The sequence below is a fragment of the Ostrea edulis genome, chromosome 3, assembly GCF_947568905.1.
Source record: "Ostrea edulis chromosome 3, xbOstEdul1.1, whole genome shotgun sequence".
In the NCBI taxonomy this organism is placed as follows: domain Eukaryota; kingdom Metazoa; phylum Mollusca; class Bivalvia; order Ostreida; family Ostreidae; genus Ostrea; species Ostrea edulis.
The window spans coordinates 3,097,579-3,121,317 of record NC_079166.1 but is presented as its reverse complement, the minus strand read 5'-3'; the positions used below and the strand labels follow the sequence as shown (position 1 = coordinate 3,121,317).

Genomic DNA, 23,739 nt, shown 5'->3' with positions numbered 1-23,739 from the left:
AACACAATATACAGGTGTTAGCAAGAAGCCAGGTGAAAGTACCTGACTTTCGAAGCGTTGATTGTATTCATTCAAAAGAAATTTTGATCACATGACCTACTTCATGTCATCAAAATTAAATGCCAATTCAGTTAGTATTGTCAGATAAGGAAACACATTGGCAAATGTAACTATTATAGCACAATATTCTGCGTTTCGTCCATGTTCCTACATGATGCTAAAATTTCATTATACATTTACATATGAAAATTTGTTGATGATATAATAAAATGACTTCCATATTAGACAAGCATTGGGGGATACAGGTTTCTCCTCTAAACAAAGGCTTTTATCTCATGATTATGAAGTCTGATTTCGGGTATCTTTACATTTATTAACCTTGTAAATCTCGTTATTATTCTAACTGGATTTGTATCAAAGAAATTAGTTATATCAAAAACTTTATTGGTGCGGTACATAGGATTAATTACGAAGTTTACTGACATACAAGCATATACTTCCCGTAGAGTGTTGTAGTCTTCCCTCAGGAAAACATGTCAGAATCTGAAGCAAACATCATTGTATACATTCGCACATGTATCATGCATACATTATCAACCTTCATGTATCTTAAATGGAAGAATGATCTGACTCTAAAATGTTGATCACTAAACCAGAAAGTATAGGTCAACTGTTGCATCCATTATCTTATTGCTCAAATCACAATCACAATCACTCAGTCAAATCATATACTGTACAGTTTCCGATGAAATTCATAAGAGTTCTACCGATTTGACGTTCATCGGACTAAGAAATAAAGTACAGATATTATCAACAGCATGAAAGGTGAAGACAACGAACAGTGGTCAATCCCATCAACAATACAAAATAGATAGTTGGGCAAACACGAACCCCTGGACACAGCATACAACAACTTTCTAATTTCCAACTTAATAAGGTGTGTTGTCCCCACAAGAACATGTCACGCCATAGAGACATCGCCAAATATAGTTGAAGAAAATTGAACAAATTCAGATCTATGTTATGCATTCAAAATCATTTCGCATTGGATATTTTTTAATCCTTCCAAAGCCTATTCTGATTTGTATTCTCAATATTTAGAACTTACAACATTCATATTTAGTACAAAGTGTTAAGCAAAGAAGCAATCATTACAGTTTTAAAGCTTCGGGCCTGGCGCGACAAGAGTTCGAACATATACTTCTTTCTAACACTATCACCTGTCTTAAGATTTCTTTAGGTTGATTAATTGATTGATTTCATCGTGTTTAACGTCTAACTCGAGAATTTTTCATTCATATGGACACGTCACCATTGCCGGTAAAGGGCTGCAAAATGTAGGTCTATGCTCGGCGCTCACGTCTTTGAGAAGGGATGGATCTTTACCATACTGAACCTGCCGTGTCAGGGTTCCTCGGCTTTTGCGGTCTCATCCGAAAGATCGCCCCATTTAGTCACGTCTTACAACAAGCAACAGGTACTGAGGACCTATTCTAATCCGGATCTCCACGAGACTTATGGAGAAGGTGAACTATAGCATAGAGAAGGAGAACTAATGTTGTTTGCCACGGACTTCTTTAGGTTGAAAATCCAAATCAACTTTAATCAAACTGTGTGATTCACATAAATGATAGATGCACTTAACAATAAATTGAAATTAGAAATTTTTGACAATGATTTCAAATCACTGTAGAATACAAATTCCGAATTTGTAATTTACAAGATCTTTTTTGCGCCTATTACATACAATGTATATATATATTCTTGTATGCTAGTTACTAAGCCCACATTGGACACCGTGATATATGCGGGCTTTTTGTATTTTATACGACAGAACTTATTGACAAAGCTGCGACATAAAAAGAAGAAATAGCTTGCTGTGCCCTTCAACTCCACATTCATATACATTGACATTTTATTTATCAACAACATTTAATTCTATTATTTCGATAAACCTCAGTTAACTTAAATAAAGAACACTGCATGTTTTGAGCATTTTTTTTTCATATGGGTGCTGTTTTCTTTAACATAATAAGTCGCATACGTCAACCTAACAACCCCACTATAAGAGAAATGGGATAACTTCAGCTTCTCTGTCGTCAACTTCCATATTTCCTATTTTATATTATTACGAGGCACAATTTATTCAAAAGCTCCTTAATAAGATTAAGATAATTCTTCCTATGAACTTTTACTTAAATTCAGATATAGCGATGACGTTTTATCTATTAACAATACAAATTTTCGTTCAGATATCGACTCGATATTTCCCAATAAACTCGAAATAAATGACATCACGAAGTCTTCCACCTCTCTCTTCATACTAGTATATTTTATCGATAGTTATGCGTATAATCAATTTTCAAATGGAGGAAGGCAGAGATCTAATTTACCAATACAACCTGTCGATAGGTCGAATTCCCTCGCACGTGTTTCGTACCAATTGTTAGATCGCTCTACACATACTAATGTTACATACTCCGTTTACCTGATCAAGATCACAGTGGGCGTGACCAGTCAACAGTGGATGCTTACTCTTCCGACCTCTGATGTGCCCAGGTGTCCAAGTTTGCCCTAATTTCAATGGGATTTATGAGATTGATTACTGTTCGTTATCTTCATTTATTATTAATATCTTAATTGTTCAAATCTTTCATTCAAAAGAGCATTAGCAATTTAGTAAGCACGTTTTAATTCTGAATAATGACTGATCTAAAAGGAAGAAAAGTTAATCTCGCCGCCATAGATAGATAGATAGATATCTACTAGAAAGCTAGATAGATATGTAGACAGATAGCTGTTTATATCAAAATTACAAAAAATTTAAGAATATGTCAGTGCAATTTATATGAAATGCAATGTACTGTATATGTGTGTGTGTGTGTGTGTGTGTGTGTGTGTGTGTGTGTGTGTGTGTGTGTGTGTGATTATTCCTCAATAATCAAACACGTGATTTTAGCAGCTAATTCTTCTTCAAATGATAGTCTGATATATGTATATACATATATATATATATATATATATATATATATGCACGCTTAAAATAGAAATTTTGAAAAAGAAAATAAAGTCAGTTATCTGCAAAACTAATTCATTCAAATAACATAATACATAATGTATTTTAAACATATTTCATTTCTATCAGCAACCAAAATATAACTCCCATGACCCATTCATCAGGAATCACAACAATATAAACATCTACATTAGCAACAGACCTGCTGCACAATAAAGCGAGACACTCAAATAAAAATATTCGTTGCTTCTGGCAAAAAAAAAACCCCTTTTTTTCTTCAAGATACCCATTAAACACGCAATCTTGAAACAATGGAACCATAAAATCTTTCTTTTTCTTGCAAACAACGTTAAAAACCTAGGATGATTTCCATTATTTTCGGCTAAAAGTACGTTCTTAGCGATTCGAGACGCTCTGGGTATATACACACAATCTACTACATTACAAACCCTTTTACATGCACGAAAGGAATACCATGCACATCTAATGACCAGGGTACATATAAAACAAAAGAACAATAACCGTCACTTCCAAAACAATGGAGTTAATCAACTGGTGTCCGTACCCAAAAGTGATTCCGAATCTCGTTGTGACATATCACTTTCGCTCACATTAGAACTTCCAGAATTGTTTCTTCTATATTTAATATCGTTGTTCTGCGAGTCTAGAAGCCTCGTACCTTCGAGGTCTTTCGGGTCCGGGAGTTCTACTATTCGTACAACCTCTAGTTCCGACGTCGTACCTTGATGTGGGTTCACTCCGTTCACTTGGTTAAGTTGATTTAATTGAGCTGTCAAAATATGGCTGATTTGAGTGCATGTTTAACTACCTTAAAGTAATTTACGACGTAATTTATTAACAAAATCACCTTTCATGCATGAATTTTCTAAATATGGAACTTGGGCGATTTTCAGTGTGAAATGTTATGTACAATTTGAAAAGAAGAAAACACATAGCAACGTCATCATTGTGGTTATTTTAAGAAAGCTTAATAAGTAAGACTCTGGGTGCAAGGAATGATGCATGAATCGACACTCAATGAACCGCATACCTGATCTGCTGGTACTGGCGTGATAAACATCTAACATTGAGAAAGAGGCAAACGTATGCGTTTCTGTCACTGCAGGATAACTCTGAAATACACATATATAAATGCGACATCAAACGCTGCATGCTGTACGTAATACGCAAGAGATTCCTTTGAATGCACAATCTTTATATTCTACAACTCATGAACCCTTGGCGATCATTAAATCGTTGGATAGTCTGGTTTAGAAGATGGCTTAAAATGGATAACAATAATTCCATCAACTTTGAATAGCCCTACCTGCTTGACCCTTGGAATTAAACACATCATAATGGCACCCACAATAGGAGGCACGCCCGCAGCCACAAACGCCACTTCATACGTGTGTAGTTTATCGTATAATAAACCTGAAAATCAGGAAAAAATGACACTGTGTTTATTAAATTGATAAAAATATTTACATAAGGTTGTCTTGATGCAATCTAAGGCTTTCCGATACATGATTATTAAACAGTGTAAATCATACTGATTGATTGATTGTATATTGTTTAACGTCCTATCAGAGAATTTTTCACTCATATGGAGTCGTCACATTTACCGGTGAATGGCTGCAAAATTTAGGCCTGTACTCGCCGCTTACGGCGTTTGGGCAGAGATGTGTCTTTATCGTGCCACACCTGCTGTGACACGGGTCCTCGATTTTTTGCAGTCTCATCCGAAGGACGTCCCCGTTTAGTTACCTCCTAAGACAAGCATGTAGTACGGAGGGTCTATTCTAATCCGGATTCCCACGGGAGCAAATAATATTGAAAGTACATGCTTCTAAAAGTAGCTAAACGTCTATATATATTCGTTATTATTCTACAAGTACATAACCTCTGTGTTATGAGTTCAGACTGGACTGTATGTTTCAAATAGTAAAGCAACATTCGTGAACTTTTCTTTTTCTTCAAATGGTTTATATATCTATCTATCTATCTATCTATTTATCTATATATATATATATATATATATATATATATATATATATATATACGATATATATAGATGTATATATAAATAAATAAATATATATATTTCTTCTGAGGAGTGATAGTTGCCGTAAACAAATCTAACAAACATACTGAATAGTTAGAAGTATGATACAGGAAGAGACGCAATGCTAGAGTACTGACAGATTTGTAGCCTTGTCGTTATTCCAACTCTTGAGAAAATTGCTCCACTCCTGAAGATCTAGCAGATAAATCAGTAACATAAATAACATCATCATTGAACAACTCATCGAAATGTTCTCGGAAAAAGAGATTTTCAAAGGATGCAACACATTAATTTCCTCTAAAGCGATGTCTTGTTCCTATCACAGAAATGATCTTCGTAGATGTCAGAAATGGCCATCAATAGTCTCAGTGTTAGGTTGCATTGGATGGGACACAGAGCTTAAAAAACGTCTTTGAATCATATGGATTTGGGAGGTGGTCATGTGACATATCACTGGAAATATCCCGAGATAGATATAGGTCACTTCCCTCAACAGAGCACTGGGTAATGATTTTTTATTGATAAACATTTACGAGATGATGAACAAATACTGGCCTTGCACTGGTCATGTAACGTTTTAGCAATACAATTGATTCAATTCTTTTAAAACATTGAAACTTTATTGTGACTATAATTAACCAAAAATAACTCTACACTACATAATAATTTTGTACCTCGTATTGACAAAACGCACTTTGTGGTCCTCAAGACGAATATCTATACATAGAAAGGCAGAGTTGTAGACCCTTCAATGAATTAGGTGTTTGTGGGTTTTCATTTGTATACATTGTGTTTAGTTTATTCCCTATTGAGGATTAGTTTCACTCATAGAGAGACATCACCAGTTTTGGGTGAATTCACACAACCAACGCATACATGGAACCTCCGTTTATTAGGTCTGAAAGTCTGTAAACTCTTGATTTTCTCATATTATACCGAGTGTTAGTGGAAGAAATATGTATACTGGTATTTCACTTGTCTTAGGTTAAACACGGTGTTACCTCTAAGAACCCATACCTCTTGGTTACAGAGCTAGTGGACTAACAACAAGGTAATGCAACGACCATTGACGATAAGAGTCCAATGTGGATGACGTGACCTAGACCAATACTAAAATTGTTACTAAACATCACAAGAACGATTTCTTATCCATCGCCATATCTGATCATCAGAAGAAAGGCACCTAATTAACAGAATATGGAAAATGTACTCATAAAGACTCCTATTGGAAAACTGTACTAATTGCATTTTTGTAGGGAACTGATTTGCAACTTAAAGTGTTTTAGCAAGTTTACATCACCAATATATTGAAATTTAAATTACAATAACATTATCATATATTTCAAACAAAATAATTCCTCACCTGCAATTGGAGGACCAACAGTAAATGGAATAGAAAACCCGCCAAGCATAAAACCAATAGCTTGTGATGCTTCCATGGGACCAACGATGTCAAATGCAATAGGTCCTAGCAAGCATACAAATATCCCATCGCAGATTCCCAAAATAAGACAAATAGCTATCAATCCTTCGAAACTGGCCGAGAAAGGAATGCATGCTGTTACTACACCCATCACCACGAAAGCGGTCTGCTGCATGTAAATTCGGTTCACCCATTCCAAATCCGCCAATTTTCCAAATAATAATCTACCAACACCGGATGTGACTTGCATGCAGGTGATCAAAATAAACGCGTTTGACGTGGGAAAGTTGTCTTGGGTATGTTTTACCTACAATTGAAAAAAATACACGTCAGTGATCTTTACACTTCATACACATGGAAAACAAGTGTAACAATGGTATATAATCTATATTATATTGTTAATATGAGCTGTTGTATAACTTCACATTTAGACTGATTTAGTTAGTATATCAAGATGAAGATAACGAACAGTGATCAATCTCATAACTCCTATAAGCACTACAAAATAGATAGTTGGGCAAACACGGACCCCTGGACACACCCAAGGTGGGACCAGGTGCCTTGTAGGAGTAAGCATCCCTTGTTGACCGGTCACACCCGCCGTGAGCCCTATATCCTGATCAGGTAAACGGAGTTATCCGCAGTCGAAATCAGTGTGCCAAAAACGGCTTAACAATCGGTATGAAACACGACAGACAGCATTTGACCCAATGAAATTGTGAACAGTAATAAAGAATATCTGGGGGTCTTCTACAGTATGCTTGAAAACCTAATAAAAATCTATGATTATAAATTTTCATGGATGTCGATGCAAATTGCCCTTATAACACCTCGCAAAAATACTTAGTATAACACTATGAATATCGGCATAAACGCTCATCTGGGTAAATCTACATATAAAGTATAATGTGTTTACGGGGGTTCATAATCAATATAATATCTAAAGGTTTTGAAGAGGTCAAATGCCATATAATAAACTTAAAAGATCATAAATACAATTATTCTGAGCCTTTGGATGATTTCTATTGAATGGAATTGTAAAAAAGATATTTAAATATACATGCATATAGAATAATGTCAACTTCATTTTAAAATTACCTGTACCCAAGGGCGATGTCTTGACCAAATTTATTTCTATTTGTTTTTATTCTCCTTTACCTAGAAACATCTCCTCCTTTTCAGTATATCATATAGCCCCAACTTTAAGGATACTTGGGTTCAGATTTGATAAAATTATTTCAAAGGATTTCAAGCTGCATCTCACATTATAAAAATCATACCATGATACACACTGCAAGTCATCTCATGGGTTAAACAGCATTTGTCTCAGGTGAGCTTTAAAAATAAATATCTCTTTGAGTGTTTAAATTTACCAATGAATTGTTTTAGTGCAGTCTGCTTGTTATAGAAGACTGGTGTGTGGTGTTTTTGCTATAACCTTACATGAAGGAAATAATTCATTGAAGTCATCAACCAAAAATGCAAGATAGATTGTTATTTGCATTTGTTTCTAAAAAGTACAACATTTAAGAGATTGCGAATAGCGTTCCTGGTTGTAATTTATTTTGTAAAACATAGAGTTTTGAAATATTACAATTCGTTTAGATGAAGTTGGGGAAAAAACATGAACTCAATAGATCTCATGATCATTCTTTGGTTTTTTGGAGTTAATAACTTAGTGAGGCGGAGTAGATGTGGAGTTGACACAAATCCTTTAACTCAACACCACAAAACTTTTAACCCGTAAAATCACAGTACATCAATACAGGAGGCATAACACAGCGCTATTGATCTTCTTTGGGGGGGGGGGGGGGACAATAATCAGTCCATATTGTTATTTATGAATTACGACATGCATTAACATTACTTACTGATGACGGCACGAACAATACTACAACATTTAATTCAGATGTACGTGCGATAGTACTGTTAATAAAGGTCGGTCGTGACTGTGGGTAACAGGTAGATTTAGTGTTTGTTATTGTAGGGGAGTCCCTGACCCGAGGTTACCCCCATTCCTCTCTACATAACATGTTGCCACATAATTAAACCTTATCTCGAGCGTCCGTAACATATATGTAATCATGCTAATAGCTGTGATATTTTCTATCGACAAACCAGGGCAATATAAACACAGAACGCAGTAGTATTTCTATAAATATGAGTTCACTATATGCACTAGACTTACTCAAGTCTATGTTTAATAATCAGTGCCCTCTTTAATACTTTTTAATGCCAAACATCGGAGACTCCTTACTGTATATTCACGTATACCATGTCTCATAGACTTGCTCAAGTCTCTATGCTGTATTTATTACATTATCATTTCATCCAAATTTTACTGTGTTTCTCTGCTCTCTCCCATGTTCTCTGCCAGGTTTGGTGACATTTAAGTATGGTAGAGAGTAGATAATTAGACTTTTGAAACACAGTATTTGGACGATTGATTGATTGTATCTTGCTTAACGTCTCGCTCGAGAATTTTTCACACAAATGGAAACGTCACCAAGACCGGTGAAAGGCTTCAAATTTAGGCCTATGCTCGGCGCTTAAGGTCATTGAGCAGTGAGGGTTCTTTAGCGTGCCACACCTACTGTGACACGGGTCATCCGTTTTTAAGGTCATCTCTGAGGAACCGTGACATTCACACCTGATGCCTAGCGTTTGGCGATGGAACTGTCACTACCTGTTTTAACGACTTAGGTTTGTCGCGGCCGGGATTCAAACTCCCGCCTTCCGCATGCGGGGCGAACGCTCTAACCTCTCGGCCACCGCGGAAATGATAAAGTAATAAAACCAACATAGAGACTTGAGCAAGTCTATATATGCACCATCCTGTGGCGTGCTAAAGCACATCCAAAAGCGACCCGTGTTGTGGTTCATGCAAATCGATTATTGTTCCATGCAAACTAGACCGTGTTCAATGCAAATTGTTCAGAATACCGTTCTGTACAAGAACTGTCCGAGCAAAGCAGAGACGATCATACCCTTAGAAAGGTATACAATAGGGAAAAGTCTTCTCTGTTATGTCGATTGGAAATGGGGTCGGAAAGTGTCTGTATCCGAGCTAGAGTTTATCACAAAAAACTATCTAATGAGAAAAGTTATAATTAATCTTTTTTTATATATATAGTATAAACCCATCTCAAGTGCAGTATAGTTCAATGACTTGCATGGTTTCCCATTTAGTTTTTTAATTATCATTTTGTGAAAATTTGAGTGTTAACTTGATTTTTTTTGAAAATGCACTAGTATGAATCATACATTGAAATACCTCATTTAGATCAAGTTCATTTAAATGATTTTTTTTTTTTTTTTTTTTTTTTTGCAATAAAGACCTTAAATAAATTCCCAAATTACTTTTTAATATACATGTATCTGCAGGGTGTGAAACTGCGATGTACCTTTCGTTCTATATTTGATCCTCTATAATACTGCAAACATCGAGTACACGCCCCTGTGTATCTACCCTGCAGTAATAGTGCACTGAAGCCCTCGGTGACACACTTTACAGCTTACCGATGTCAGAAGAACAATTACAAAATATCAAATGTATCTCAATATCAAAGATTTTCCCCGACACTCTGTACCGAGTAAAGGAGTATATTAGCGTCATTTCAGACAGCATGTCATTTTCAGAAAAATACTTTTAAAATGATACATACATTGGGGGGGGGGGGGGTCTTTGTTTAAATTTGTTTTATCATTAGTATTTCTTTTTTGTATGTGTTATTAATTATTTCTACTTTCATGTATTCGTAGTACTGAGAAGAGCGTTTCTTTAAATTTATTTATCTATTCACTCTTACTGGAGCGCTGCCAACGCAGGTATAGAAATACGGGGAAGGCTAAATATCAAATAAAATCAAAACAATGTGCAGTCACAGTTTGCAGACCACGCCTACCGCATCCTACAAAGGCTAAACGTATAGACCGTTTCATATAAACGTATTGTGAACAAAAGTGAATATAACGAACAGTGATCAATCTCAGAAATCCTAAAAAGAATAAAAGATTGAGAGCACTTGCAAACACAGACCCCTGGATATACCAGAGATGGGGTCAGGTGCATAGAAGCAGTAAACATTCCCCGATAACCAGTCACACCCGCCACAAGTCTTAATCTGAGTGATCCGCAGTCAAAATAAGTTTGTAACTTGTTTGAATTTCCTGCAAACCCTTGAGTATTTCGTGCAAACCTTTGTCGTTTTGTGCAAATCGTACATCGTTCAGTGCAAACTGTTCATTATTCTGCGCAAACCTTTAATTTTTCCGTGCAATTGTTCAACGTTCTGCGCAAACTATGCAGAATTTCATGCAAACTGTTCAGGTTACGTGCAAGAATCGTTTCCTATCGTTCCATCCACACTTCAGGGTCTTCATTACATACTCTTTCTAATAATGATAAACGTTACAGAACAAGCAGTTCTATGTACGATGAGAGAATGCTTGATATCGTTGTGGATCACATTAATGGACAAACATAAGTTGCCGATTTCTGACTACTTGTTCACAACTTTAGAGCATAATATGAATAGATACCACGGATCTCAAAATATAATGGAGCCTACTCATATATTTTTTTCTTTCTAACGGTCTTACAAAAACTGACGTGTCTCTAAATCAGAACATCGGATCACTCTAATACGACCAGACAGTCACGTTCTATTCAGCTCGCGGGTCACATCTACTATATGTCAGCGGTAGAAATCACATGTTATCAAAGTCGTCACGATAGCACTCCCCTCAGTGTTGAGTGTCTCTAGATATACCGAATGACTATCAGTCAATTATACACAAATTATGATAAGCTTTGACCCCCAAAGTACATACACATTTAACAAGGAGTGCATAACAGGCCACATTGTTTCCTACTCATCATGACCGAATCTTCTGAAGGCCCACAGACCATAACACTCACCTATGCTTGTCTGACAATATCGGAAACCTTTTATCATTTGTTAAACAAACTGAATAAACGCAATCAACCTATATTTAAGGTACTCAATGTATAACAACCATATTTCAAATCAATGAAATGGATGGTGGGATTTTTGTAATCATGGTATCATTTTGAAGGGTTCATCAAATAAAAATAATCCAACATAGAAATTTTCTAAATTTTGTTTACTGCTTGATTTATTTCACCTAGAATTTAACATGAAAGTTTATGGGAAGAGCATGTTTTATGGCAATATTTTAAAAAGAAATTATATTTTCATACAAATTTCTTAGAAAGTTACATACATTTTCTTTTTATAAAAATATGAAATGAAATTAATCATTTACCGCACAAATTTGTAGAAAATAGATTTTAAAGACACCACAGAGTCGTACCACGCCTGCTCCATACTTATTTATTGAAAGTAGACATTAACGGCAAACTGACAACTCAACTTCCCAGGGTTTTGTAATATTGTAGTCCCTTATTGTGAACCAGAACATGAAGATTTGAACTATATGTAAGTATATATATTTTTCGTCTATCCCATTTTTTGTTACAAATACATGTCATATCTTTAAATCTATTTTGGTATTGTTCACGTTGTTTATTTTCTTGTTAAGAAATACAAGTTCATATGCTATATCAAGGAAGGAAATTCATAAACAGAGAATTGTAAAAATTGATAATACCCGGTAAATGCTAATGGTACTTTACCATTAACGGTTGTTGGAGCCCCCAATCAAGTGTAACTGAACGTAAAGTTGAATCTATTTTGCTATTCTTGTGAGGACCTGACGGAATCAAGTCATCGGAGCTCAATCAGCATACAACAATTATCATCATCCCCTGACTAACTCGTGACACTACGTGAAAACCACGAAATATTCATACAAAGTACTATGTTACTACAGGCCACACGTGACACTACGCGAAAACCAATATTCATACAAAGTACTATATGTTACTACAGGTCACAATAAAACTGGAAAGTAGTAATTAATAATTTTTAACGAACCAGATAAGAAATTCTGATATAAACTATCATTAAACACTTTTAATGGATAGTACTTGACCGTTTTGAAGTAAGACGTGCTACATTTTTTTGTTTTATTTATATGCATGTCAAGTCTGGTGAACTATAGGCCTTTCCGAAAACGTGAGTTATCTCTCTTTGTATTCTTACATTTAGTGTGAATATGACAACTTCCGGGTAGTAACACACTCAGGCTGCGCATATATTATAAGAGTTATATTAGTATGGGTGTTGTTCAAAATCGTAAACAGTTGAAATCATTTGTACGAGAGAGTAAGAAAATGTTAATGGAAACAAAAACGAATTTCTTGATCGAGTCGGCTGTGATTTTTCGGGGGTTGGGGGGTTGGGGTTAAAAACTGAATTGGAAATCACGCAGACATTCATTTGTTTACATATGTCTCCAATAACGACTGACATAATTATTTTGTATGAAATCAGAACAGAACTTCTGATTCTCAAGAGATGATGGTATCTCATCAACTCAAAGCTCGGGTTTTTACGAGGATCGACACGTGCAAAGATCTTGCATAACCTGCCCCCCCCCCCCCCCCTCTCCAAAAAAAAAAATCAATTAAATTAGGAAATCAACGCTCTCATTGTTTTATCAGCGCTAAAATTATTCCACCACTACCAATCGATTCTTTCAAAAATAAACCAGATCGCAATGTTTGGGTAACTTTCTCCAAAGTGCCTGGACGTGTTCATTCTGTGTGCAAATCATTTGTACACTGCAGCATGAGGCTGAAATTGTTTTAAAATATCAACTGATATGTTTAAAATGCAGAAAAATAGGTAGTTAAATAAAAAAAATTAACTAATTTTATTCAATATTGCTCGATTGATATAAATTATTTTTCATAGACCTGTGTGATCCAAGGGGGGGGGGGGGTATATTCTCAAATGTACTTTCTGGGGGAAGGTAAGTTTAACCCCCAATAGAATGCTATTGACGTCTCTGTATCTTCCCTCTTTTATTCGTTTTAGCCCCCTTGAAATGTAAGTGATTATATATAGGCACGTATCGTGTCATAACAGAAATTGCAATGACAGATTTAGATCCCCCCTTTCGCCACAAATTTACAAAATAATTGGAGTAAAACTCCAAATATTTTACCCCAGATGGCTGTATTTACAGGTACACACTCTTGCCGACTATACATTCAGGGCGTTTAATTATAAGTTATTTTATTTTCAAAACAATTGTATGTGTAAATGTCAGTTTAAAGTTGGTTTGTGACGATGAATTTCTTTATGGCTATACTTGTATTTGAAACTGTATAAAATTTGTGAGTAGTCAGCTGGAAATCTGTCAGTGGACTCTCACTTAAAAGTACAGGCTGGGATAAATTTTACTCGCCAATCAAAGAGATGGACATTTTCAAAATCCAGAGGTGTCAGTCCGACATACCTAGACGTTCATCGTGGCAGAACTGTTATCGCTGAATGTACTACATTGATATTGAACAAGTAACTTTTGATATTTTATTATAAATCTGACTATTGAAACACGGGCTAAAGATCCTGATGAAATGTATGCAATATATAATATATACTAATTTCAGTCATAAAACACGTGAAATCCTGGAAAGTGGGAGGGGGAAGGGTAGTTAGAATAATCTAACTGCGTCTCATGACAGGCCCGCCGTAGGAAATTACATCATTTTAACGATAGAACATTCTATCGGGGAGGGGGGGGGGGGGTCCTCCTCTACTTACAACATTAATTGTCTATTATTTTTACATGCAAAGTTGGTTATTTTCACGTGTATGAAGTAAACTTATGCATTGGGATTTTTTATTAACGTTAACATATTTGTTGGCATGATTACTGTAAAATTATACAGCAATATCTTTGCGGTCTTCTGCACTGTTGATAATGACGCTTCTCGAATATACTACCCGGAAGTCTTAAACTACTGTTACGCAAGGGCACTACGCTCCGGATCAAGGAAAGATAACTCATGTTTTCGGATTGGCCTATATCTACACATTGATAAAGAAATTAATCTGCATTTATGATCTAGAGCAGACATACTTAAATTGCTATTCTTGCAAACTATGACCAAAACGTGTACTTACTAAATGTACAAATGGCACAAAGTATCCGAATAGTGCAACGGAAAGTCCCAAAAACCAAATCAGATATGCACGATTTTTGAAGATCTTCAAATTAAGGAACTCTTTTGTCCAAGAGCAGCAGTCATCCACATGTTCTACAATGCTTTCTTTGGACAAAGCCAGTTCTGGGATGCTCGTCTCTCTGTGAAAAAGTGGTTTCCAAGTCAGAGTGCCCAGCAGCGGCAAGCAGTACAAACCTCCGAGGATAAGAAACGTGTACTTGATGCCAAGGGATTCCAGCACGATCGGAAGAACAATGGACAGGACAATTGTGTATATTGAACTTCCAAAAGCTACGATCCCATTCACAATACCCATATGCTTCTTAAAGTAGTGTCCGAGAATGACCAAGGATGGCGAATACACAAATCCTCCTCCTGTTCCGAGCAAGATACCGTACGTTAGATATAGAAGTTCTAGCTGTGTAATAAAAGCACTAGAAATGAGTCCTATCACACCTAAAGCAGCACCGAAAAACGCCGTCGGTCTGATACCAATCCGATCACTGCATATGCTGGCAAAGATGCACATCAAGAAGGTCACGCCTGTACACACGGATCCGACCCATGCTGAAAAAAACAAGCAATGGTAAGCTATGATGAAAGACCCTGGCAGGAGCAGAAGTATTGTACCGAAAATCTAAGAAGAAACATGTAGATATTCCCGCTCATCTTCATCAATAAGAAAACTATATTGTTACACTGATTAAGTTAGTAATTAAGAAAGCTCCAAATCTACCAAGAAAACTTATGTTCAAACAAAATATGATGACAAGTTTGAAAATTGGGTTTAGAGATTACAAAATACATATACGTAAAAAGATGATTGAATTACTTAAATCTTGACTTTATTAAACGGGATATGAGGGTGACAAACATCGCAGAGTAAATGCATAACCTGCTAGCGTTTTCTTTCTGCAATGTTTGCGACCTTCATCCTCCGTTTATCAAACCAAAATTTTAATTTTCAGTAATTTTTCTCGATATATTATTTTAAGGAGGTACTCTACATCGTCATAATCAGATAATGGTTGACTTCCTTTTTAAACATGATGAAAAAAAATAAATGTCTATTCATTTAAAATATTCTCGCCTAGCTGAGTAGCTCAGAAGGTTAGCACGTCGACTGCTGAACTGTATACCGGGTGTTCAACTCCAGCAGGGGTTTTAAATTTTTCTCAGATTAATTTCAACTAAAACTGTATTTTTTTTTTTTTTTGACTAAATAAAGTACATTTGAAAGTTTTGAGTTTCAAAATATTGTTGTACATATTCCCCACTTTTCATCCATACCCCTCTGGTGTAGCATACCTCCTTAAAGTACGTGAAATGTAGATATTCTGGATCAGTAAGTAGCTAGTATCTACAGCTGACAGTAACCTCAACCTACAAGTAGCCTAACTTATCTCCATATTCATCTATTGAACGATGGCTAAGGGAATTAGTCAATGAAGGACAAACTCTACACTCATCAAATAAACCATCGTATAAAATAGTTGATAATTTATCATAATAATGTCAAATAAAAGGTAAACATTACACCAGAAAACATATTTTCGAACAATTTCAACAATGCCGCGAAATAGGCCGCTGAGTTCGTAAAATGTGTATATTCACGCACGGAGAGACGGCACTAAAAACTGGATCTAAATGTGTTGTAATAGTTGCAAATGACAACCAATGGATATCAAGAAATTAAGCAGAATACAAACAATAAATGTAACTATTTATAGCATTGAATTATGTTACATGTAGCATCGATCCCAATCAATATAGGTACATTTATGTAAAAGAAAGGTGAAGATAACGAACAGTGATCAATCTCATAACTCCAACAAGCAATACAAAATATAGAGTTGGACAAACACGGACCCCTGGACACACCAGAGGTGGGATCAGGTGCCTAGGATTACTTGATGTCAGCAGTATTGATTACTTGATGTCAGTAGTATTGATTAATTAATGTCAGCAGTATTGATTACTTGATGTCAGTAGTATTGATTACTTGATGTCAGTAGTATTGATTACTTGATGTCAGCAGTATTGATTACTTGATGTCAGTATTGATTACTTGATGTTAGTAGTATTGATTACTTGATGTCAGTAGTATTGATTACTTGATGTCAGTATTGATTACTTGATTACTTGATGTCAGCAGTATTGATTACTTGATGTCAGTAGTATTGATTACTTGATGTCAGCAGTATTGATTACTTGATGTCAGCAGTATTGATTACTTAATGTCAGTATTGATTACTTGATGTCAGTAGTATTGATTCCTTGATGTCAGTAGTATTGATTACTTGATGTCAGCAGTATTGATTACTTAATGTCAGTATTGATTCCTTGATGTCAGTATTGATTCCTTGATGTCAGTATTGATTACTTGATGTCAGTAGTATTGATTAATTGATGTCAGTAGTATTGATTACTTGATTACTTAATGTCAGTATTGGTTACTTGATGTCAGTAGTATTGATTACTTGATGTCAGTAGTATTGATTACTTGATGTCAGCAGTATTGATTACTTAATGTCAGTATTGATTACTTGATGTCAGTAGTATTGATTACTTGATGTCAGTAGTATTGATTACTTGATGTCAGTAGTATTGATTACTTGATTACTTAATGTCAGTATTGATTACTTAATGTCAGTATTGATTACTTAATGTCAGTAGTATTGATTACTTGATGTCAGTATTGATTACTTAATGTCAGTATTGATTACTTAATGTCAGTAGTATTGATTACTTAATGTCAGTATTGATTACTTAATGTCAGTAGTATTGATTACTTGATGTCAGTATTGATTACTTAATGTCAGTAGTATTGATTACTTGATGTCAGTATTGATTACTTAATGTCAGTAGTATTGATTACTTGATGTCAGCAGTATTGATTACTTGATGTCAGTATTGATTACTTAATGTCAGTATTGATTACTTAATGTCAGTAGTATTGATTACTTAATGTCAGTATTGATTACTTAATGTCAGTAGTATTGATTACTTGATGTCGGTATTGATTACTTAATGTCAGTAGTATTGATTACTTAATGTCAGTATTGATTACTTAATGTCAGTAGTATTGATTACTTGATGTCAGCAGTATTGATTACTTAATGTCAGTATTGATTACTTAATGTCAGTAGTATTGATTACTTGATGTCAGTAGTATTGGTTACTTGATGTCAGTATTGGTTACTTGATGTCAGTAGTATTGGTTACTTGATGTCAGTAGTATTGATTACTTGATGTCAGTAGTATTGACTACTTGATGTCAGTAGTATTGATTACTTGATGTCAGTATTGATTACTTGATGTCAGCAGCATTGATTACTTAATGTCAGCAGTATTGATTACTTGATGTCAGTAGTATTGATTACTTAATGTCAGCAGTATTGATTACTTAATGTCAGTAGTATTGATTACTTGATGTCAGTATTGGTTACTTAATGTCAGCAGTATTGATTACTTAATGTCAGTAGTACTGATTACTTGATGTCAGTATTGATTACTTGATGTCAGTATTGATTACTTGATGTCAGCAGCATTGATTACTTAATGTCAGCAGTATTGATTACTTAATGTCAGCAGTATTGATTACTTAATGTCAGTAGTATTGATTACTTGATGTCAGTAGTATTGATTACTTGATGTCAGTAGTATTGATTACTTGATGTCAGTATTGGTTACTTAATGTCAGCAGTATTGATTACTTGATGTCAGTAGTATTGATTACTTGATGTCAGTATTGGTTACTTAATGTCAGCAGTATTGATTACTTGATGTCAGTAGTATTGATTACTTAATGTCAGTAGTATTCATAACTTGATGTCAGTAGTATTGATTACTTGATTACTTGATGTCAGTAGTATTGATTACTTGATGTCAGTAGTATTGATTACTTAATGTCAGTAGTATTGATTACTTGATGTCAGCAGTATTGGTTACTTGATGTCTGTAGTATAGATTACTTGATGTCAGTAGTATTGGTTACTTGATGTCAGTAGTATTGGTTACTTGATGTCAGTAGTATTGATTACTTGATATCAGTAGTATTGATTACTTGATGTTAGTAGTATTGGTTACTTGATGTCAGTAGTATTGGTTACTTGATGTCAGTAGTATTGATTACTTAATGTTAGTAGTATTGGTTACTTGATGTCAGTAGTATTGATTACTTAATGTCAGTAGTATTGATTACTTGATGTCAGCAGTATTGATTACTTGATGTCAGTAGTATTGATTACTTGATGTCAGTATTGATTACTTGATTACTTGATGTGAATAGCATTGATTACTTAATGTCAGCAGTATTGATTATTTGATGTCAGTTATTTGATGTTAGTAGTATTGATTACTTGATGTCAGTATTGGTTACTTAATGTCAGTGGTATTGATTATTTGATGTCAGTAGTATTGGTTACTTGATGTCAGTAGTATTGATTACTTGATGTCAGTAGTATTGATTACTTGATGTCAGCAGTATTGATTACTTGATGTCAGTATTGGTTACTTAATGTCAGTAGTATTGATTATTTGATGTCAGTAGTATTGATTATTTTATGTCAGTTACTTGAAGTTAGTAGTATTGATTACTTGATGTCAGTAGTATTGATTACTTGATGTCAGTAGTATTGATTACTTAATGTCAGCAGTATTGATTATTTTATGTCAGTTACTTGATGTTAGTAGTATTGATTACTTGATGTCAGTAGTATTGATTACTTGATGTCAGTAGTATTGATTACTTAATGTCAGCAGTAGTGATTACTTGATGTCAGCAGTATTGATTACTTAATGTCAGCAGTATTGATTACTTGATGTCAATATTGATTACTTGATGTCAGTAGTATTGATTACTTGATGTCAATATTGATTATTTAATGTCAGCAGTATTGATTACTTGATATCAGCAGAATTTATTACTTGATGTCAGTAGCATTGATTACTTGATGTTAGTAGTATTGATTACTTGATGTCAGTAGTATTGATTACTTGATGTCAGTTACTTGTTGTCAGCAGTATTAATTACTTAATGTCAGTAGTGTTGATTACTTGATGTCAGTAGTATTGATTACTTGATGTCAGTAGTATTGATTACTTAATGTCAGTAGTGTTGATTACTTGATGTCAGTAGTATTGATTACTTAATGTCAGTAGTATTGATTACTTAATGTCAGTAGTATTGGTTACTTGATGTCAGTAGTATTGATTACTTGATGTCAGCAGTATTGATTACTTGATGTCAGTAGTATTGATTACTTGATGTCAGCAGTATTGATTACTTGATGTAGCAGTATTGATTATTTAATATCAGCAGTATTGATTACTTAATGTCAGTAGTATTGATTACTTGATGTCAGTAGTATTGATTACTTAATGTCAGCAGTAGTGATTACCTGATGTCAGCAGTATTGATTACTTAATGTCAGCAGTATTGATTACTTGATGTCAATATTGATTACTTGATGTCAGTAGTATTGATTACTTGATGTCAATATTGATTATTTAATGTCAGCAGTATTGATTACTTGATATCAGCAGAATTTATTACTTGATGTCAGTAGCATTGATTACTTGATGTTAGTAGTATTGATTACTTGATGTCAGTAGTATTGATTACTTGATGTCAGTTACTTGTTGTCAGCAGTATTAATTACTTAATGTCAGTAGTGTTGATTACTTGATGTCAGTAGTATTGATTACTTGATGTCAGTAGTATTGATTACTTAATGTCAGTAGTGTTGATTACTTGATGTCAGTAGTATTGATTACTTAATGTCAGTAGTATTGATTACTTGATGTCAGTAGTATTGGTTACTTGATGTCAGTAGTATTGATTACTTGATGTCAGCAGTATTGATTACTTGATGTCAGTAGTATTGATTACTTGATGTCAGCAGTATTGATTACTTGATGTCAGCAGTATTGATTACTTGATGTAGCAGTATTGATTATTTAATATCAGCAGTATTGATTACTTAATGTCAGTAGTATTGATTACTTGATGTCAGTAGTATTGATTACTTGACGAATAAAGAATTTATCAAGAAAAAATCGCGAGAAATGCATAGGTCTCTGAAAACGCCCGAACATTCGTAAGGAACAGCGCGCAGTAATACCTGAGGTAGACGCCCGAACATTCGAAAGGAAAAGCGCGTAATAATATCTGTTGGAGACGCCAAATAACGGAGGCACAGGTATACTAGTAATCGGAATACAAGCAAGCTGTTGATTTATACAAGTGGCATAAACGGTTTTCTGACGGTGTATTCGATTGTGGAAATTCTGCAAGAAGTGGAATACCGTTATTAGATAGTGAAAATACGGAGAGAAGTCTCGTATCCATGACGTTATGATGAAAGACATGCAGACGCCTTACGGCGAGAGAAGTTGTGCCGGTCTGTGAGGTTAGGGAATCTTACGGCGAGAGAAGTTGTGCCGGTCTGTGAGGTTAGGGAATCTTACGGCGAGAGAAGTTGTGCCGGTCTGTGAGGTTAGGGAATCTTACGGCGAGAGAAGTTGCGCCGGTCTGTGAGGTTAGGGAATCTTCGGTTGTTAATTCTCACCAAGGACTGTAAATGGTATTATAGTGTATATTGATTAACAGCTGAGGAGATGTAAGAAGTGGTGAACATGTGACTGGGATAAGAAATAGATTATAGAGGATACTTTAGTCTGACTGCACGTCCGATGAGGCCGTGTGGCTTTATACTGACAACACTTAAAGCAGTGATTCATTTTGAAAATGGTTATCATGAGTCCAGTGGACTCCCCTTGATTACAATAATGAGTCCCATGCTAAAATCAATGAGTCCAAATTTCATTCCTTCAAACAGCCTGACAATCACAGGTATAAACAAACCAAGTTAAGGAAGAAGCTTACTGTTGTCACCTCCTTCTAGGGAATTTATATTTTGCTTTTTATTACAAGTCATCAGATAATTCATTTGCAGAAAATTCTTATTCGTAGTTCATATTGCAAAATGATTTTCAGATAAAGAAAATTCTCAAGACCAAGTTCATGCAACAGATCAATCAATGATTTGAATTTTAAGAGTGGTGCAATGTAAATTTTCTGATACTAACCAATCCACACACACAAATAAGTTTATGATCCGTCAAGTTCACGCGTCTGCTTAAAGTTGAATGATGGAAGTTTTTATTCCTAGCTACTTTGTTCATGCCATTTATTTTTTCTGTGTTGTGTGCAAATGCGGGAATATAAATTTGTCTCCATTTTCTTCATTTTTCTCAAATCTTAGCGAAGAATAAAGTGTAAACCATATTTGGTGACATTTTTTTTTTCACCTTTCGAATTTTCTCAACCTCTACTTCTTTTTCAGGATCGACGTTTCATTTCGGGGACTCCCGTGTTTGGTTTTTTTTTTTTACCCGTAGTAACTGACAATATTATCATTCACATCACTTTGCAAAAATGTTGTTAACTTTCCTTGATTAGACGTTTTTTAAAGTAAAAAAAAATATCGGTGGAATCGGATTATATGCGAGGAAATTCTAGTTCCCAGTTTTGTTTATCCGCCGTAATGCCATATATATCATTTTGTTTCATTGGTTAATGCAATACGAGTTGACCAATGAAATATCATAATTCTTAATTCGGAATATCTCGGATGTGTAGTACGTTCTGGAGCTTAGATTTTGTACGAATTGCCGGAGGGAAAATGAAAACATTTTCATATAAGTTTTCATGTGTCCGCTGGGATGCATAGTTATTGAAATAATGCGTCCTGAGCAAATTCAATGCGTAATTTACGCAGGACGCACGCCAAAATGAATCACTGTTAAAGTACTGCACATTGCTCTGATATTTGTAAAATTTTATTTATCGTGTCACAGTCGTTATTATAAAGGTGCTAGCACGTGTTCACAAACTTTTTTGGACAGCCCTCGTTTGCATTATTTCACCAGATGGCGAGTTACGCAAGCTTCACATACAGTGCGAGGAGCGCACGGAACTCTGGGTAGAGAATGCCCTCGTATGTTCATGTAAATCTAATCAGGGTTTTTTTCCTAAGGATAATTTTATTTACATTATGTCTGCCTATCTTATCAATTATGTCAACTTATATATGATATGTCCAAGCACTACAAGACCTCTCTCCTCGGATAGACCCTGCGTGTTGGACCGTTCAGTCCCACTCAACGATCCCTTCAACTCTGTTGATATAACTCTGTCATCGAAGCATCTTGCTCATTCAAGAGGGGTTTTGAGCAGCCGAGATTAGTGTCAACGGACAGTTGACCCACGCGGGAATGTTTATATCTTATATACACGCTTTCTAGTCCGTTGTTTATTGGTGCAATTAACTATGAATTAAAAGATAAATAAAAACAATGTAAACTAGTTTATACAACTAATTGTGCAATCCTGTATAAATAAAGGATATTATTATTATTATTATAATTGTGAGCAGTGCCGTGAATTATAAGCACGCTGTCAGTTTTAGTATGTGAGGTCTTCAAATTGATATCTTGTTTACAGTGTACAACTTATGAGGAGAATAATGAGTGCAGACAACAAAAGAACAGATAGCGTATTTAATATTTCTTTTTTGAAAATGACGATTTTTTACTTTGTACTACATACATCCCATACGCACATGTACAATTACACGTAATAGTTCTGAAAAACACCACAAACATATTGTGACTTTTATCAATATTCTACTTATTTCATTCAATAGATGTCTTATTTATAATTTTTATTTTAAACCACCACAAAAGATTCGATCAGGCATCGTTTACCGCAAATGATCTGAAACATCTATATATATACATGTACATGTATACATGTAATTCAGATGGAATAAACTTAATGTTGTATTAACCGAATTCAACTACCTTAAACTGCATTAATTACAGCAGTGGGATACTGTACATATATCGTCACTATTGAATAAACATGACATCGTCACTTGAGTGATATTACCACAGTGTGTGTGTGATGGGGGGGGGGGGGGGGGGGGTGCTTGTGGCTTGTGTGCCCTCTATAATAAGATTTACACTCGACAGAAACATAATAACTGGGGGGTGGTGGTATAAATGCTTCCATTGCACTCTTAACAACCCTGACAAACTCGCGAAATGGTTTCCAATAGAATGCTGAG

General features: G+C 34.9%; 1 protein-coding gene across 2 annotated transcripts in view; it reads right to left on the bottom strand.

Moving 5' to 3' along the window:
• Positions 1–3,074: 3,074 nt before the first annotated feature.
• Positions 3,075–23,739, bottom strand: part of LOC125677167 (monocarboxylate transporter 10-like) — a 28,336-nt gene continuing 7,671 nt past the window's right edge. For both annotated transcript variants that reach the window (XM_056159753.1, XM_048915144.2), the window contains exons 4-8: positions 14,565–15,172; positions 6,445–6,811; positions 4,344–4,450; positions 4,068–4,149; positions 3,075–3,806 (exon numbers count right to left, since the gene is read on the bottom strand). In XM_056159753.1, the coding sequence (XP_056015728.1) occupies positions 3,565–3,806; positions 4,068–4,149; positions 4,344–4,450; positions 6,445–6,811; positions 14,565–15,172 (1,406 nt within the window). In that variant the 3' untranslated portion in view covers positions 3,075–3,564. The remainder of the gene's footprint in view (positions 3,807–4,067; positions 4,150–4,343; positions 4,451–6,444; positions 6,812–14,564; positions 15,173–23,739) is intronic.